The sequence below is a fragment of the Bison bison genome, unplaced genomic scaffold (genome assembly GCF_000754665.1).
Source record: "Bison bison bison isolate TAMUID 2011002044 unplaced genomic scaffold, Bison_UMD1.0 scf7180017864260, whole genome shotgun sequence".
Lineage (NCBI taxonomy): Eukaryota > Metazoa > Chordata > Mammalia > Artiodactyla > Bovidae > Bison > Bison bison.
The window spans coordinates 6,934,192-6,955,251 of record NW_011494832.1 but is presented as its reverse complement, the minus strand read 5'-3'; the positions used below and the strand labels follow the sequence as shown (position 1 = coordinate 6,955,251).

General features: G+C 33.9%; 1 protein-coding gene across 1 annotated transcript in view; it reads left to right on the top strand.

Moving 5' to 3' along the window:
* Window positions 1-21,060, top strand: part of PCLO (piccolo presynaptic cytomatrix protein) — a 379,448-nt gene that overhangs the window by 330,506 nt on the left and 27,882 nt on the right. The window contains exons 23-24 of the mRNA XM_010848195.1: window positions 13,633-13,774; window positions 17,749-17,822. Of these exons, the coding sequence (XP_010846497.1) occupies window positions 13,633-13,774; window positions 17,749-17,822 (216 nt within the window). The remainder of the gene's footprint in view (window positions 1-13,632; window positions 13,775-17,748; window positions 17,823-21,060) is intronic.

Sequence of the window (21,060 nt, the reverse complement as noted above, 5' to 3'; positions counted from 1 at the left end):
AGCTTAAATATTAAAAGATAATCCTGAATATACATTTATTCAACCCAGTTTATAGATTATCACCAAAGGACAATTTCCCATTTCTAGTTAGCCTTACTAGTACCTTCCAAGAGTACTTATAATTCCACCTCTCGCCTTTTCTTAATCAAATAAATAAGTCAATTGATTTCTTACTTCATTTTCTTACTGCAAATATTTCATAATTACAAATGTCACAGTAGTCAAATGCTTCCCTTATTTCATTCCATTTTTAATTATCTTGATGTAAGTATTTCTATATGATACTTTGTCTGAGGTTTTTTTAGATATGGGTTTTAAAATTTTTAGCAAAACGTGTTTCTCTTTCTTTGAATAATGCTCAAATGAATATTCTCATATATTTGCAGTAGTTCTTCACGTAAAAAGTGCTTCATCACCCATTTTCTCATTTTATCACGCCTAGTAGATGAGGGATTCATTGCAGATATTCTCATTTCTGTTTTCTGAGTGAGCCGTTGGAGAGTCAGGGGGCGACATAACTGATAAAGAGCACTTGGCTAGAAATTGTCAGAATCGGCAGTCTAACCCTGGTCTTATAACTGTGCCTAAGCTTTTGCTTTTTAAATACATTGGCTCCTTTGAAATCCACTCTCCTGATTTCACTAAAAACCATGGTCATTTGCTTATTTTCTATTTACACTCAAGTCCTTACCAGTGATTAGAGGTTGCTAGAAATGATGGCAGAATACAATTTAGACTTGCTTACCTACTTGATCCTCTTTTCTGAAGGCTGATAATTAAGCTGCCACCAACCAGGAAAATAAAACCTTCTTACTGCACAAGCCGAGTGCAGCAGTAAGCAGTCTCTGCAGAGGAGGCTGTGTGCACATCTGTAGTCATTTCTATCAAGAGTGGCGAAATTGTCCCTAAAGAGCTTTTCACATATTTTTTGTGAGCTTCTCAGCAGATTTCTGCTTGAAGTAGCATAAAATATGGGTCAAGTATGAACTACAGAGTGAGCCAGGAGGAACTTTTTCTCTCCCTCCGGGGTTTAGTTGCATGCTAGGAAACCTGAAAGGAAGGACTAGACAGATTGTGCCAGCTCATCCTGATACCTAAACAACTCTCTGTTTGTATTTAGAAATCCCTGGAGATGTTTTTTTTCCAAGCCAGTTGGTTTGGTTGAATACAGGCCTGGCCATTTTAGAAGGTAACACCAACCTGGGAAGAGAGTTTTAAAAATAGGTTGTTTTTTAAAACCATACCAAAACTAAAACAAAAATTCTTAAAACCTTGAAAATTAACTTTAGTTTCTATTGAATATATTACATTGTAGGGATATTTTTTAATTCCTGAGCTATTTTTGTGTGATGCTGAGATTTTTAAGTGAGCTTGAAGTTTAGAAACACTGATAAAGGATGGGTAGAAATATCTCTCCACCTTGGGCAGTAAGAACTGCTGGGACAGCTTGGAGACGCTAGCTGAGAAGAGAAATCATTGACTGAGTTGTGTGAGGGAACTGTGATTGAGGGTCCCTTGCTGTGGCTGAATTCAGGAGAAAAGCCTGAAGCTACTTCCACAGACCGCTGCTGGAAACTCCACTTTCCATAAGGCTCCTTTGCAGTACCTGTCAAATAAGAGTTTCCTTTCCTTGTTGCCATGGTGAACTCTGACTAAGCCACCTCTCTTTGAGACCTGCGCTCTCGGGCGAGTGGTAGTGGGCGGCTGGGTTGGGAAACAGGGTGGGCGCTGGGAGTGGAGGGAAGTGTTGGTTACAAGGGCAGCAGCCGATCAGTGGTCCATTCGGTTCTGGCCAGAAGTAGATGGTCACTTTTGGTCAGAAGGAATTTGGCATTCTGTGTTTCTGGAAAGGAAAGGGTCCAAAAGGAAAGTGAAGATCAGAAAAGAAATCAGAATGAGATCATTTGGAGGTGAAATCATCTGGAATGTATGCAAGAGGTTAATAAAAACAGACTTCATATTCTTCAGTTTACTGTGTTTGTGCAAAAATAAGAAAGAAAGGCAGAAGAGAAGAGCTTTAAAAATAAAACTTGGGATAGTATAAAGTGAAAAGAAAACAAACTGTGCTGATATGAACACAGCAAGTAAGTAGCCAATAGCAATCGAAGAGAATCAAATTGGATTTCAGCTTTCAAATTTTTCGGCCTATTTCTCTTGGGGCAAGGGTTTTCTTTTGATGTTGTTTGTGAAAATCAAAATGTTCTTCTAAAGCTTTGTGTTTTTTAAGAGTTTTCCGTATTTTCTTAGAATGATTGATTATGCATTTTCAAAACTCTATAATCATTTAACATTATTGCCAGAAACATCTCTGCTGTACATGCAGAGTCACAGACAGTAAATATATAGCTCTGATCATATGACGCTGCTTCTTGTGGATGGACCTTCCTTACCAAAGGTGATTCACTGACCTGTCATCATTGGATACTTTTGCCTTTTTCTGGTAGCAACCATGAGTTCATCAAGCCATCCATGTAAAGAATTACTGGTTCATACCGAGGACTTACATATTCATTTCATCTGACATGAATAGTAAGACCTACTGGCCTAAGTATCAAACTTGGCTTCAGCATTGTGGTGCCTTTGTCACATGATCTAACCATGGGCCTGTTTGATTGAGCAGGACTATTAACATATGATCCAAGAAGAGAAAGGCCTAATTTTTAACATGCCAAAGTCCCTTAAATGCTATTTATGACATGTCTTTTAACAAAGTTAACCTAAGTTTTTGTTTTTTTTTAGCACATCCTCACATTTATTATAAATGGGTGTTTTTTTTTTATTTTTTACAATTTTTACTCACACTCAGTAACCATGCAAAGTTGTGTACAACATTCATCTGTCTATATATCTATATGTGTCTATATCTATCTATATATCAACTCATGGTAGAAAACCATAGCTAGGGAACCTCGCCGACTTACCCGCATACAAAATGATCTTGTTTACAGTATTCTGTTGACAGTGCCAATAAATGATAAAGAAATTAACGCGTCACGATGTAACGGATGACCCTATGCCCAATTCCATGAATTCAATCTGTTTCCTGTGTTCATCAGTATTCTTAAATTCCAGCCCATTACGGCTGTCCTGGTCGGGCCACCCAGTCATTTCGAGGCCACAGATTCCCACCTGGTGGTCCAGGCGCTCTGATGTTCACAGTGGGCACTCGGGACATTCTTTCGAGAATGCACGTTGATTACCCCCTTACCCCAGCCCTTCGGTGACTCCATCACTGTGTGGCAGGCCCAGCCTGGCTCAGAAGGCCCTCTGGATCTGTGCCTGCCTTCTTCTTTGGCCTGGTCTCCAGGCTCTTCCCGTCTCCCCGTCTTTGTGATATAGTCATGCTGAACGCCACAGACCTGCCTGCCTCACCCAGCCTTCAGCTGGCTGTTCTCTTGGTCTGGAATGTCTTCTACCTCTCCTCTGAGTCATTGGAGCCGTTCTCACTCAACCATGAAGTTGAAATTCAGGGGCCTAACTTCCACCATGCCTCGGGCCTGTCTTTTTCACAAACAGCATCCTCCTGTATCCTGGTCCTTAGACGGGCCCATGGCAGATGAGCTGAGGACCACACCTTGTCCACCCCTGACACGTGGTATACCTTGGATGAACCTAAGTTTTTAAAATGCAAATTATTTTACTTTAGGTTTGAGCAAATTTATTTTCAAAAAGGTAATTTATCAAATTACCAGCAGAGAACAGGACCCTGAGGAAATGAGACAGGCAAGTAAATGCTGATGGAGGAAAGAAATGAGAAGCATGGAGCATGAGAAGGCTAATGGGAACACAGTACAAGATCCTGAACAGAGGGTACAATCAGAGCTTGGGGCTGGGAACGTATTACCCGGGTAGGTAGGAGGCGTCGTGGAACCAGGGGAGAGGCAGAGGAATGCCAAAGGCACTAGGTAGCTACTTACCAATGTTGCCTAATTCCAGATATCTATCCATGAATTACTTGATACTTGATTTTTTTTCCACTTTTCATCTGAGTATATTATATAAAACATGATATTCCACCCATTCTTGTTATGCAAGATAATCTTTGGGGAGGAGAGGGAAATGAGGATGGGATAGGGGGAAGGAATCTTTACATATAATGAGTCAGACTGTAAAAAGTAGCCTTTTTTATTTTATTACTTTGTTGAATGTGTAAATATATATTTCAGTTATTGAGGTACCAAATAAACACTTTTGGATATTAAATGAAAACATATCAGCAATATTTGATTAGGGTATTGAGGTTTTTACATGCATAATTAGGAATAATGTAGATATAACCATAGCTTTATACCTCAATGTGTTTTAAAATACTGAAAAATAAGTTAGTTGATAATTTGAACAGAAACAAATCAAAATAATATTACAAATCAATCAAGAACAGATAAACTTTTAAGAAGAAAATGTTTGATGAAAGTTAGGAGGTAGGTGTCTATTTTTAAACATGAGAAAGACAATAGAATAAATTTTGCTTTATTCTAAACACAGAAGCAAAATCAACTTTTTCTCATTGAGAGATTTCAAACTAAAAACTGCATTTTTTTAAGTTCTTGCAGGTAATTTTTTTTTTCAGAGTTCTTATAGCTTTTATTTTTATTTAAAAATTTTTGAAGTATAATTAATTTACAATGTTATGTTAGTTTCTGGTATACAGCAAAGTTATTCAGTTACACACACAGGTCATATCTGACTATGTGAAATGAGCTTGGAATCTAAAGAGGGAGAGAAAGTGTATTTTTTTAACACTGAACAAGTCAAATTTCTTTCTGTATAGCAATATATATATTCTTTCTATACTTTTAATTTGTTGTGAAGCATTGTCATTGCTACTGACATTTCTTAAATAGCTGCTTTGGCTCCATCCAACTATTAATGTACAAGAAAATGAAGAGACTTTATGTAGAGGAAATCCATCTGGGGAAGAATTTGCAGTATTTTATGCCTGCCAAATTTCATTATTTACTCTGAGTTTCTGTGTAACATAAAGTAGATTTTTAAAAAAAGAAACAAAACTAGAAGAGACAAGCAAATTTTTATGACCTTATTCCTCTAAAGCTGTGAAGTTCTGAGTGAACAAACTCTGCAAAAGTTTAGAGAAATTAAAAGGATGAAATATCAATAATAATAAATCTTTTCAAATAAGGTGATACAACTTGATGTTTTTTAGTATAGAAAGTAAAATTAAAAATCACCATAGAATGATTGTCATGTGTATACTGGTTTAAGATGATTGTTGAAGAAGGCTTGTGCTAACTGCTTTGTTTCTTTCATTTTCACAGTTCATACTTCATTTGCATCACTGTAGATCTAGACCAGTAATTCTCAAAGTGTGTCCATTGATCACTAGATATTCCAGAGATCTTTTCAGGACTCTACAAGATCAAAAAATTCTTAAGACTATTAAGATGTTACTTGCCTTTTTCACTCTCATTCTTTTTGTAATATGCATGAACTTTTCCTACATTTCTATGACAAGGCACAATATCAATGCGTTGATGGCTAATGGAAAATGTATTTCTCAACTGTTTATGTTAAACTTTTCTTAATTTTGAATATGATAAATATTGATAGATATAACTCACATAAAACAGAGTTCTTTGAGAAATTCAGTTATGTTTAAGAATGTAAAAGTGATCTTGAGACCAAAATGTTTAAGAGCCACTGCTCTATACATGGGCATAATCCTGATTTTTCCAATGGTCAAGAAAGAAGGATAATTAGAAGTTTCTCACAAGATATAATTATCATATTTGTCTCTTAAGTTTTCTATGCCTTATATCTCTTATAGTGCATTTCAGAACCCTTACTTTCTGTGCTCATTAATGTTAATTTATAATTTAAGATTGACTATTTTTTATTTTATCTTAATTAATTTACTGGGCATGATTTAGATTAAATTATGATTATATATGCCCATATAATTTTGAAGTTTGACTGATAAGTTGTCTATCAACTTTAACCAAGTTGTTTCTAGATTAAGATAGAGTCAGAGTATTGTAAAGGTAAATACATTTTATTTTGTGTCCTTATTTTGATAAACTTATTGGAAAAAATCATTTATAAGTTGTTTCTTTTATCTTCTATTGTATCATCTATATCAGTAGTTCTACACATTGAAAATTAATTTGGGGCATTAAATAACAATAGAAACATTGAAGATAATCACTTTGATTCAAATTTAAGTAAAACTTGAGTTTCCTAACCCTTACCTAATCCTTAACCCTTAAGGATATAATTCAGTTTTTTTTTTTTAAATAATTAAATCTAAAAAGGGAATTCTGAAAATATATATTTATCATTTATAGAAAATATTATCTGGGTTACTCAGATTTGTTGCTCATCATTTATTCTCATTCATACACACACTTTTTTTTTAATTAATAGCATGTTTCAGAAACTCTTCAAAGTGTTAGTGATTTTTAGTGAACACAATAGATAAAAATCACTGTCCCATGAATCTCCCATTGGAGTAATATTTATTGAATAACCAATTAAAGATATGTGGGAGAAATTTAAGAATGACAAAAGCATGAGTTTTCTCTATCTTAAATTGAAGAACAATGCAGTTAGTCAATTTAAGTTTATATGTAACCAGACAATAGTAATTGTAGAAATAAATATCTGGAAATAGAATATTGTTTTGTTCTGGTCTGGTACTCTCTCATGATCTTTACAGTTTCCTGCTTCCCCGGTGGCACTAGTGGTAAAGAACCCACCTGCCAGTGCAGGAGAAGCAAGAGACACAGGTTCGATCCCTGGGTTAGGAAGATCCCCTGGAGGAGGAAATGGCAACCCACTCCAGTATTTTTGCCTGGAGAATCCCATGGACAGAGGAGCCTGGCAGGCTATAGTCCACAGGGTCACAAAAAGTCAGGCGTGACTGAAGCAACTTAACACACAACCAACTATAGGAAGAGAGAAAACAATCTATTTGGAGAAGGTAGGAATATTAAGGGAATTAATTAAAGACTTTAGATTCCATGGGACTGGACATGTAGTTATCAGATAGTTGTCCAGATCCCTCTTTATGGCCACTGACTATATTTGAATGATCGTGAAAAATAATGCTGAGGGTTTGTTGTAGCATTAGCCGTATAAATCAGTATGCTATTATTAATTTCTATTTGTTTGTACTGGAAATGTCTCCTTTGGGCAGGATTTTTACATAAATCAAAATATTTGGATTCTATTTAAGAATAACATCCTTGTTATCCAAGTATTCATGATCTTAGTGATCAGTTTCAGGATTATGAAGAACATTTTTCAAAAGTGACCATGTAATTACTTTTGCAAGCAAACTGCAAGAGAGAGGATATTTAAGTTTCAAAAGAGAATATTGTAAAATAGAGTTGCCCTTGAAAAATTGATGCCCTTGAATATTTTTTCTTTCATATATGATTCTCCTTGCTATGAATCTTTTAAAGATTTGTATTGTGTTATTTAAGGGTAAAGATCTTAATTGTGTTAGCATTTTTTAGCACAAAAACTTGGCCCTTGGTAAATTCTGTGTCAATTTTGTTTGGACATAGCTGGAATTATAAACTAAATTTATTTAAGATAAGATGAATTAACTTTAATGATGTTTTAATCAAACATTTATCCATTACTTAATCTGAAATTTTGATCCACATTTAAACTTTAAGTAGTTTCTTCCAAAACATGTTCTTAACCAAAAACACCTTTAGAAAGTAAGACACACTAAAAGGCAACATTATAGCATAAATACAGGAACAATAGTCCACTGAACCATATGGAGAGGGAAGAGTGCAAGCAGGATTAAAAGCTTTAGTATCTTTCTGAAGAAAGAACAGAGGAATCACATCATCTCCCTGTCTGAAAGAAGCTACTATGTAAATAATACAGAATATTTTAAGGGACGTATTTTGATTTTTATAAGCTTGTTTAACTTTCTGGTATATGCATACATATATATTTCTGAAGGACCAAACCCAGTGTTAGTGTTAATTTTATCTTCAGCAACCCTGAGAGAGAAGTAATAAAATCACCAATAATTTTTCATTTAGAAAATATTGCAGTGACATCCTTCCACTGCCCTTATCCAAGAGTTTACAAATGACCAATATAGAAATTAGAGGTGTCTATTTTAAATGCTTTTATTTGTGAAAACTTATAATTTGGAGGTAACAAATGTAAATAATTACAGTTTGGAGGTTACAAATACAGATAATTGTATTGAAGCCACCTATGCCGTTTTTCTTGGAGAAGGCAATGGCACCCCACTCCAGTACTCTTGCCTGGAAAATCCCATGGACGGAGGAGCCTGGAAGGCTGCAGTCCATGGGGTCGCTAAGAGTCAGACACGACTGAGCGACTTCACTTTGACTTTTCACTTTCATGCACTGGAGAAGGAAATGGCAACCCACTCCAGTGTTCTTGCCTGGAGAATCCCAGGGATGGGGGAGCCTGGTGAGCTGCCGTCTATGGGGTCGCACAGAGTCAGACATGACTGAAGCGACTTAGCAGCAGCAGCAGCAGTAGCATGCCGTTTTTCTAGTGTCTTCTTTTAAATTTTCCCTAATTGGATAATGAATATATTGAAGTAAAGCAGGAAAAAAGCATATTACATTTCTAAGTCCTTATAAGATGCAATATCTCTTCTTAAATTAATACTCCTGGATGGTAGTAAAACCTAAAGATGTTACTGGACATAATTCAAGGGAAAACCTACCAATAATGCTGGTAACAGTGGAAATTAAAATCTGACATTTGGTCTCCATCCAAATCCAATCAGCAAATGTGATAAAGCTGCAAGATCTCTTTGGTAAAAATAACACAAAAGCAACAATAATAATAGATAGATAAATAGAGTGAAAGGTGAAGGAGATAAAGTAGAAAAGGTCACTAATGTAAATATAATACTAGCTAAAGAACAACAAAGAAAATGCATGCTATATATAATTTCAGCAATAGGCAGTTATTTCAGTTCCATCATTATACTATTGAAATAAAAGAATTATTGATTGATTTATCTTAATTCCAAACAATTGATCCTAAAGCCCTATATACTGTATCTATGAAGATAATATACTGCATATAGGAATATAATAATAATATATATAATAGGAAATTATAGGCTTACCTACATAATAAATTATTCCTGAAGTATTTAGAAACACCTTTGAGCTAGACCAGGGATTTAAAATCAGTGAAAGAATAGCACAGGCTTAATACACTCCAAGCACTGAATTCTATAATAGACAACCCTTAATTTAAGAAATTCAGTATTATAGAAAACTGGATGAGCACTTTCATTAATTTTGATTAGTCTTGATTCTCTTTCATTAATGAATGTGTGACCTGGAAAAAGTCACTTAAACTTTAAACTTTAAAAAAAAAAGTGGGAGGGTCTTAGTTTTTCTATAAACAAGATGATGGTTCTGGAACTAGTTAACTTTAGAGTCCATGATTGTGCAATTATAAAGTCATCCACAATTTTGATCTGACACTTTGAACACGGTGCTACCATCGTGTGGTAGGTACAGTGATAGTTCTGCATTTTTTAAAAGATGTGTATATAGTAGAGGGGAAAATCAACAGAGCAAGCTAATTGAAGACAGATGGGCAGTCAAAGAGACACTACCCTATTTAATAAAGGTTAGCCACAGAGGAGCAATCAAACAGAATGATGTCTGACCATCCAGCAGCCACAGAAAGTGAAGAGGTCAGAGAATAATTCAAAACAGACTGAATTGCCTCACAGAAGATAAAATTAATTTACCTGAAATGCCCCCTCAATAAATGAGTCCCAAAATGATTCAACATGCTAGTATTTATTCTTCTAGACTTAGCAGCAGCAGCAGTGCATATAGAAACCCTCTCTCTAGAAGTAGACTTATACCATCACATATTTATTTGATACACTCTTTTTTCTAGTTGGCTTTTGCAAATACAAGTAAAAATTCAAAAAGAAAATAGGCCTCCCAAAATGTAATTCATTAAGAAGATGGCTCCAAAAACATTTTTCTTATTAAAAAAGTCTCAAACGAATGTAAAATAAATATTTTCATATGTAACACACAGATGTATAATATATGATTTCTGGAATTCTGTTAAAGAGTTGGAAGAATGAAGAAGAGATTTTTTTGTTAATTTTGAAATCATAAAATTATGAAAAATCGTATTTAGTTTTACTGTTTTCAAGTATTATTTTCTACAAGAAATGTAGAGAGACATTATACTGAAATATAAACCAGAGCTTTCCTCCTGTCTGTACACCAAGGGTTGTAGTCAGCTGAAGGTCACCCTCTAGTACCTCCCATGCAATGTTACCATATGTATTATTCTTTCACTCCAGTTTAGAAATATATATATGTATGTATATATATGTCTGTGTATATATATAATATTCATGGTCTGTTATGAATTCACAAGGCTATGCTCTCCCATGTTTCATGTGTTATCATTAAATATTTCTTTTAATCAAACCAGTTTGGGGGTATTTGGGATGACAAAACATCTGATCAAGTGATCACATTTTTCTATGCAGTATGACAGATTAAAGTTGAATCTCTGATTTTAAAAGTTAACCAAAAAAAAAAAATAGATTACCCAAAGTTTCACTGACAAAGAATATTGGGTAAATATATATATATATATACACACACACACACATACTGTGGTGTTTCTGATATTTTTGATTTGTATCAACACAGAACTAGATTTTTAAAAAGTGAGAAATCCTCTATATCACTCAGATATTTTAAGTTGTTTGATTAAAGGAAAGAATTATTAATATAATTATCATTATAATTTTTACTATCAATTTATTAAATATTGCTTCAGCATAGTTCCAGGATTAAGCTTTTAAGAAGGCTACCATGGAACAAACATAGGTAGGTTCTGCTTCCAATAACCACATGAATCTAACAACTACAATTAAATATAGAAAGTGATTATTGCTGTAAAAGGTATACAAATTATGTGCTGTGAGAGTCTAGATATAGGAGAGTTCACTTCTGATTATAAAGATGAGGGAAATGTATGAAACAGGTTCTATCTGAACTGAGCCTTTCCAGATGAGTATCATTTAGATAGAGAAAATGACAGGGTCAGAGGAAGGTATAACAAAATTGGAAAGAGATTTGGCTAGAGCTCAGGAGAAGAGAAACCAAATCATAGTTTGCCAGAGAAAAGATTAGATATTTTGAAATGTAAATAATAAGCCATCATCAGGTATTTTGATGTATTGTGAGATTTGTGAGATTGCTCAAGGATTAAAAAAAAAGTTTTAAATTAATAAATTTATTTTAAAAATAATGTCTATTAATTAAGGTTTGTCTTTGAAAATAATATATTGAGATTTTCCAGTTGATGAAATAACTTTGTTACATTCAGTATCATACTAAAAATATTAACAATCTAGTTAGTTAAATCATCTATTGACAATCAAAAAGTGTGATAGCTTTTCCTTATTTATAATCCGTTGACTTGTCTGACTCACTATGCAGTTTATTATACAGTTTAATCCATTTTATTGTGTTCATAATTTTATGTCATATTACCCTTGCATTTTATAACTTTATCTTTTTAAAAAGTCTTTAACATATTAGTTAGATTTCTTCTACATAAGTCAAAGAGAATATTAAGCAAGCATTATGATTATTATTCTTTTCCTGGAAATCTAGTCGTATGTGTTACTCTTAATTCACTGGTGGCTGGTTACTTAACAGGATTCAGGAACTTTTCTAACTAGCTATTCCCAATTTAATACACACCTGCCATACAACTGACTAATTATCAAATATTTCTTCCTTTTCTATTCTGGAAAAAGAATCCTACTATCACTAAAATAGATGGTATGGACATTTCTGGTGGCTTTAGAGAAACTGGTTGTTCAGAAATGGAAAGGAAGAAGTGGGAAAAAAACTTAAAACCTTTGAAAGACTTGATCATAGCTAATCTGATAGAGTTTCCTGCCTTCAAATGATTTCCTTCACAGCATCTATGTTTTCTGTTTTTTGGCAGGGGTATACTGCTTAAAGCACTGCCAGATTGCCACTGTACTTTTGTACATTTCTTTAAGAAAAATGTTGATAATATAAGATCATTAAAAGATTATCAACACTACCAAGTGGTGTGGATCCATCCAACTGCTTAAGAAACTCCTGACTAAACAGTAGAAGAGTATTTATGGAGGAGAGAGAATCTAAATAGTTTTGCAGCTTAAAGTACATCTAAAATTAGAAGAGAATCAAGGTGAATTCATTGTCAGGGACCAGATACTCCCACTTGCTCTGGTCATAGCAGTGCTATGGTCCACAGCGTGTATCCCTTTAGTCGGGTTTGTGCTTTGTCTTCATGTCTCTTTTAAACGGTATTTTTCCCCCATAGCAGTAAGTTGAATTGGTGTATCACTATGCAGTTACAGGAGAAGGCAATGGCACCCCACTCCAGTACTCTTGCCTGGAAAATCCCATGGGCGGAGGAGCCTGGTAGGCTGCAGTCCATGGGGCCGCACAGAGTCAGACACGACTGAAGCGACTTAGCAACAGTAGCAGCAGATACTCTCAAAGACTGGGAAACAGCCATTGATGATAAAGCCCTGAAGAAGAGGTCTGACGGGTATAGCAAAGAAAATCACAGTACAAAGTGTGGGTTACTGTATTCCAGCTTTATCTCCCTCCTGATTACCATCATCTTATGAGGGAGGCTTTATTGACTCCATTATTTTCAAATGAGGAAACAGACTTCCTAGAGTTACTTCAGCAGGATTGGGAATTCAAAACCATATTCTGTGAGATCAAAGCTCACACTCACTCCTAAAACTCTGACCACACAGCAGAAGAAAAACGATAGTTTCAAAAATCTGCCTAGAGCATCTCCCCAACCCCCACAAAAAAGAGGAAACTCTTTGTTACTCTTCATTTCTTTGGCATCAAAATTTCCTCCCAAATTTCTAATCTAGAACTCTGCTAACATTACCATTCACTTATTGCATAATTTATAATACAGATTCATAATTCTTCTATGGGAATATGCATTCTTATGTTCAAAATCAAACTCATGGGTTATTTAAAACAACTCCCACTCATAAACTAGCACATGACTAAGGGGAAATAAATATCTTCAAATTTTAAAACCTGCTGGAGGCAGTTGGTAGAGCTACATACAAACAAGTCCAGAATTTTTAATCATTTCCTGAAATGATCTATTCTATTTTGCACCTTGACTTCTTAAATTATTGGTTATTAATATGGAAAATATTAAAGCAATCTTCATGTATTCTATCACTTCTATCTACCCAAGTCTTCCTAAAGTCTTTTCTCTATGAAATAGCCACAATTCTTATTTGCTTGCCATATTATTATTGTAATACAGTACAAATAAATCACAACAAATAATAATATTTAACTCAGTCTAAAAATCTGATGGTTTATCCCTAGAAGTGATTTTGTTTTTCTTTTTTGTCCAACAAAAACAATCAAAGGCTTTTAGTGTTGCCACTGAAAGTTATTGGTTAAAGAAAAGAGAATGAAAGGCAGGTTAAGAAATGCAGAGTTTTTGCCAGAGCTGTTTCTTTATAATGTAAATGAAGAAAAACGTTTAAGTTGCATTTGGAGATCAGTTGGAGTTTCATTGATTGACTGTGGCGTTGACTCTTCCCACACCATGCAGCCAAACCCACCAATCACCGGCCTGCAGAAAGCTCCGTGTCCACTGGCTCCTCGGGCAGCAGCTTTGGCAGTGGGTATAGCGTGGACAGTGAAGGAAGCAGCAGCACTGCAGGGGAGACTAATCTATTTCCTATTCCAAGGATGTAAGTCACTCTCTTTTTATTCCACTACAAAGTTAACAGCATCATGAGTAAGCTTTTCTTACCAATGAAAAGGAAATAACTAGATAATTATCCAAGTTTGAGTCAGTGTCTCTGAAGCACTTCCACTCTTTACGCCAACAGAAAAATAGACTATTCAGGAAAGATTGGATTACTTTAGTGAATTTTAAGGATGAATGCTGGTCACTACCAGGACTACTTAATCAGTACATTCAATATTTAATAGAAAACACTGCTAAAATAATAACTTAGATGTCCAAGGGGTCGCAAAGAGTCGGACATGACTGAGTGACTGAACTGGACGGAACTGATGCTGGAGGAAGTTCAGCAGCAGTAGTATGCGGATGCTTTAATCATATAATGTATAGATTAATTTATTTTGAATCAGGAGACATTTAAATATATATAAAGAGCTCATATATTTGAAATAGAAACACATTGGACTACTAATAACTTTTCAACTATAAATTCTTCTACCATTAAAATGGAGTATTTTGAAGTGGAACCATATTTTCTAGAACTAGTAATAAGCTGTATATAGGTCCCCAAATAGATACTCTTGGAATAAAGTTCATTTATAAAATGTTAAGCCTCGAGAAAATCATATTGCAAATAAAATGCAAAACTAGAGCAGATTGTATTTAGAATGTGTTAGAATGGTTTTAGTCATATTGGTGGCAAAATTTAGTAGCATCCAAGATAAATATGTTATCTCTATTCCAATATCAAAATCTAAACTCCCTGACTTTCTCCAATAACTAGTTAAGTTTTCAAAAATGCCATTGGGCCACAGCTCCAGGATCTAGGCCAGCGTGAATCTAGCCCACTGCCTGGTTTTGTAAGGTGTGGGAAGAACTAAAAATGGCTTTTGCATTTTTAAATGTTTCCCAAAAGCCCAGAAGAATAGCATTTTGTGATACATGATAATTGTGTGAATTTGAAATTTGTGTCCATATGTTAATTTTCATTGGAATATGGCCCCACCAGCTTGCTTATGTGTTACCTAATATTGTCTGTGCTCTAGGGGCAGAATTGTGTGATTGCAGCAGAGACCATTCAAATCCTTTATTATCTGGCCCCTTACAGAGTGAGTTTGTGAACCACTGGCCTGGGCCCTTATTAAATTTTCTCTGTTGAGTGAAATCTTTTTACTTCTCTTTGTTTTAATGTCAAGGTTTTTTCAAATCTTTCCTTTTGATCCCCAGAAGAGCTCTATTTAGATGATGGCTCAAGTTTATAAAAGTAAAATAATAGGGTAAAATAGATTTGTACAGTGGAAAAATATGTTTATTTTGTGATTTTCAGGATGTGTTTTTCCTACTTGACTCAGTATTGGATTATCTATCCATCTACTTTTTTAAGATGTAGGTTGTGGATTCAATGGACTTATTTGTATTTAATCAGTTCATTTTTATTGGCAATGATTTCTAAAAGGGGTACGATCTCGTAGGTCCGCACATGGATGATCCAATCTAACAGAAGAGAATTTCTGCAAAGTCATTGCATTCCTGTCTCCAAGCTGTGAATATCATATGTCAGTAAAGGTTTTGCACCACACATGACCTCCAATTTATCTGTACCTTTCAAGATATATAATTTAACACTGATGACAAAATTATAACTTCAGAGCATAAACTACATTATTTCCTCAATATCTGGATGTCTAAAGTGGATTGTTTTTTTTTACTTACAGACCACATTTCAATTTTTTTCCCCCATTTTCCTGTTTCTTTTGTAAATCAAAAGCTTTTAAAAGTGCCTAGGAAGCTATTGTTTTGCCATATGAGCACAAAGAAAGTTCTTTTTTCTAAAGCATTACAGGAGATATATAAGAATCAGTATTTGGTGGTTCTTTTATCTCCCTTTGTATCTAACACAATTATTGCTTGGGCTAGTGTAAATGTTCAATAACTACTTGGTGATTGTTTAACAAATAAACATTATCATTTGTGCAGTCAGAATGTTCTGAACTGAAGGTTATTTATTGGGAATTCAAAACAATTGCATCCTTTATATGACCAACAGTTATATTTTCTTTGTACTCCATTTAGCTTTCACAGTGCTGCAAGTTTTCTGTATAATCTTAGAAATGCACCTAATATATATTTTGGCTAAATACCAAATCTTAAAATCAGTTTTCAATAAAAGTACTGCAGCAGAATAGCATCATTAAAATATTAAACCTAAACCTTAAGGCCAAATAAAAAATTACCCAAAAAATTCTTGTTACAATTACTAAAATTATACTTATTTTGTTAAAGTCTGGCATAGAATAGAATAGTAATTTTTTAGCACTCTAATCTACTAGATTAGCACTGCTAAAATGTTTCTCACTTTCAACTGAGTATGGCTCAATAACAGGTTGTGTTTTGGCTAGCTCTACTAATATAGGGTACTGCTAAAGGTAAGATTGCTACTATTAGGCTTTCTCCCTGGGTAATAGTAGCAGATACAGCAAAGTTAATTTTTTTAACTTATCAACTCTTTGTTGTGATCTCACTGAAGTAAGTACACAAGCTGAAGTTTTGTACATTGCTTAATCAAGACTTTTGTCCATATTCAGATGCAGACATATATATATATATATATATATATATATAATTTCTAACATTTCTAACTTTGTCCTGCACAATATCAATTAATAAAAATATGTGCTTAAAACTTTGACCTAGCATTGTTATATTGGAACAATATAATGGCTTTCAAGGTAAAATAATTGTTGAATTTACATCAGTTCCTCTTTCATTATGTACAGAACCACTTCAGTAAAATGATAAGAGGATCTTTAGAGCAATTTTCAAGTAAGATAAAATTGGATTCTTAAGAAATAAGTATGGTTACATTTTTGCTGGCTGGGCAAATTAAATATTTTTGTGAGAATAAAAATGAATTGTTAGTAAATACTGCCGTGTTAGAATTATTGTCTGGAAAGTATAATATCAAGACATTTCTTTGATCAAGCACCTTTTTTTAAAACACTTAAACCTTTTTAGTCCGTCTTTTTAGAACATCTTATATAACTACATATAAGGGCAATTTCAGAATCTTTTGTATGCCATGTAACTTTTTCTCTGAAGGAATAAGAAGTGCCTATAGTCTTTTGGCAGTTACATTATCAATATTCTGAACTCACAGGGCTCAAAGTCTCCTGAGTTTTTCATCTGTTTGACCTTCCAAGAAGTTGAAGGCCAAAACTAAAAATGGTTTGCAGCCATTGGCTGAGTTCTAAAGCCATTATGTATGTAACTACCTATCAGCACTTTATATATATTGAATATTATGCTGTTTCAGTCACTGTGCTAAGCAGTTATATACATTTTCCACGTGATTTTTCTCATAACCAAAGGGTAACTCGTGCTACTATCCTTAAATTACAAAAGAAGAAATAGTCTTCACAAAATAAAGTAGATTTACCTTAAATGACAGCATAAAGTAGTAGAGCCAGAAGTAGAGACCAAGCAGGATGACTTCAAAAGCCAATAAGCTACACTCAGGAAGGATCTGAAAGAAATAAACATCCATATTATTTCAATATTATTTTAAGTTTTTCAATTCAAAATTTCCCTTCTCACCAAAAGATCTATACAACTCATCATAACAAAGTGTAGATCTAAAAAACCCTCCTTCTTGAGTTAAAAATGGTAAGGAAAAAAAAAATCCCCATTCCAAAACAAAATTAGAAGATTTCATGATGGTCTGATCTTTGATAAATGAATCCATGAATAGAACACTGAATTTTGAGGTACAGTGTTTAGCCTAAATAGGAATAATGAACAAATATCCACTTCAAAATTAACATGATGGGAATCCATTTATTATGTTTATATTTGCCATTCAAGTAATTTGTTGCAGGTCTGAATATATAATGTCACATTCTATTTTTTCAAACTTAGACTTCACATTTGCATTTAAGATCATAATTTAAGTATATAAACTTTTATTTCCTTTCTAAACAGAGGAAAGATGGGACAGAATGGGCAAGAGCCTATAAAACAGACAGGAGTAGGCATTGGACTAGCAGACACTGAAGGTAAGTTAAAATTTACTATCCTGGATTTTGGTTGAATCTGTATGCTATACAGATTTGTTTGTTTGTATGTTTTTGTTTTAATATTAATGTTGGCTTCTAAGTACTACTTATTGAACAAGTCAACTTATTATGAGTTCTGATTTTTTTTAAATCTGTTTTCCTCTTAGTCATTTTTTCTAGTAATGTTTCATCTTCTGTACAGCACTGACTTATAAATTTTAATCCTAGCATGAGATTAATTCAGTGTCCGAATATAAGATCAATCAAAGGTTCTGAAATTCTGATCTAAGTTGTAGTGGAAAATAGTAATTTTTGTGAACTATTTCTGCTAATGAATGATTGAATGCCCATAGTTTAAGTAAGTGCACAATGTAAAGAGCAGATAAGCACCATGTATGGCACATGACTAATATTCTTTAAATTGTAGCTATTATTAAATTAGAAGTGGATATAAGACAAAGCCATTTAGGTCCGATCAAAAAGAGTGATACTCCTCAAGATAAAATATGCACTTCTTGGGAGAGCTTATGCAAGACTACTTTAAAGATTTAGATCAAATCAGTTAGACTTTCCAGTTGTACCGGTGTTTCCCCAGTTTACCTTGAAAACTTATAATACACTCAAAAGAGACAATTTGGCCCTTTGCCACATTTCTTAAATTTCTAATTGTGTTATTCTTTGCTGGTGGGTATACATGTACATTACATATAATGACTGACATGACCCATTTATTCTCCTAAACCAGATGTTCACAAACTTTAGCAGGAGGCGTTAGGATCTCAACTCTGTATGAAGCTTCATTTGCCTGGCTGCATGCATTTAAAGAACAAATAACCCTAATAAATTACTTATTCTCTTAAGTATCTTTGGAAGCCTGAATTTGATCACTCAATTTTCATTTTAAATGGGCCAGCACAAATAAACCTCTACTATTTTAGTAATATGCTAAATTCTACTCACAAGTATTTTCAAATAATTGAGTATGTAAAGCACATCACCTAAGGATGTCAACCTAAGGATGTGGTGGTGGGGGAAGGGCAGGGGTTTAGGAAAGAGATCAAGACTTGATTTAATATTGGAAGTTTTATTACGCATAAGGGTTTATATAGAAATAATGCAAATCTCATTTTAACTGGTATCTCATCTATTTTATATAGATATCTCTTTTACATGTAACTATAACAGTGATTAATATGAGTCCTTCTTAGGTGTATGAACACATTTTGCAAAGTCCATGAAGCAAGTGTAGAACAGAAATGACTTCCTGACCAGGAAAAAATCAAAGTCTCAGAACTGGAGTCCTCTGTCTTGTCTTGTTTTCATAAACACACACAAAAAAAGTGTTTTGCTTTGTTTATTAATTTTCTCCAAATATTTTCTCTAATAGGAAAAAGAAAATGGAGTAAATGATAGTTATCCCTCTAGGGGGTTGTAGATTAGAATATACAAGTGCTCTATGTAAAATTTTCATTTCATTTCATTTCCTTGTCCAACTGGGTTGTTTAAAAATTAGCTTGCAGAGACAAAAATACAAAATCATTCTGAAAGACCCCCAACTAGAACAGAGTAGCAGATGTTACTAGGACATCCAAGGAGTCCCTCAGCAAATCCTATTGTTAATGGCACTAGGGTAAGCACTGGGGATGAAGCTTAGATTGTAGCACAATCCCTGGTTGTTCGATCCATGGGTAACATAAATGTGAACAAAAGGTGTGTCCAAGCCTTTTAAAATGGCAATTTAAATCCCTGCCTTTTATTCCTAAATTTATATTCCAAAATATGTGAGATCAAATTTATAATTTTATTTATTTCTTCTTTAATCATTTGCTTGAATATTCTTTTTCCACAGGGAGGATACTAGGTACATAATTCTTTCTGTTTTCTCCTTGCTCTTTTGTGGTGTGAAAGGTAATATTGAATTAAGTAAAATTTTTTATCCATGTGATAAGGTGATAAGGTAATAAGCTTTCCTTTCTTAACTAGTACGAAATACCATAACAATCACATTCAGAGTTTTCAAGAATATTTATGTCTGGTAATGGACTTAATGGAACCTTTTGTTGACCTTTCATTCTATTTGTATCTGTCAGTGCCTGTCTCCTTGCTATTCTTGTTTTATTTTTGGTTTTTCTAAATTAGACTGCTTTTAGCCATTTTTCAATTAAAAAAAAAAATCTTTGTTGAGAAGCAAAGAAAGATCCACATGAATATTTGTTGAAATTATACTATAATTCAAATACTGTTTTGAGGAAATTGACATCTTTACATATAATACTTTCTTACTCATGGACATGGTATATATTTTTAAATGTTAATGTGAACATAACTATTTTTATATGTATAGTATTAGACAAATAACTCAAATTTTCCAAGTCTCTGGTTCCTAGTCTACAAAAGTAAGAATAACAATAGTATCTACCATGAGTGTGTGTTGCAAGGATTGATGGAAATAGTTAAGGTACTTGGTACTGTGACTGGTTTATAGTCAGTATATGCTAGCTGTCATTGTCCCTGGGGCTTCTCTGGTAGCTCAGCTGGTAAAGAGTCTGCCTGCAGTGCTCCCTATCATCTCCTGTATCCTGTAAGTGATTACTCCTGGTCTGCTTTTTCCCAAGACTTTTAAACTCATGTTTTCTAAAATAGCTTCTCTTTTTTTCCCTTTGGCATTCCAACAGAAAAGATGTTTTCGGGGTCTTACATTTTCCAGTTTGTTTTGAAAAGATTACGTTTATTACAGTGTTTCAAACCATTTTTCTTCCCAGAATAATTCTCATGTGATCCCTTGTATAGTAATGCCTCCTCTCCATGAAAGATGGCTTTCCTAGACCTTATTATGCTTTCCTAAATCACCTGAGTTTAAAATTCAGTGGTAATGATTTCTAGTCCTCAATTACTCACTGGGAATTTAACATAGAAAGCATATTCTAAAAACAGTCTATTATTGAAATAAAAAATAATTCAGGGTCTTTACCTGAAACAGATTCATCACTGGAGGTTATTAACTGACCACTAGAAATTAATTAAATTTCTTTAATATATCTTGACCATTTCCTAGCCATAAGCACAAATCAAAGAATTGGCAATTGCTAAATGTAAGCCCAGAACATTTTAGACTTTCTGAAATTAATATCTGTAATGGCAGTTTTTAATATTTTCTGGAAATGTCTTCATTGCCTAGAAGTCCCTGAAATACTTGCATTGGGAGTTAGTGCTCTGATTTATTTATGAGAGAGGCATT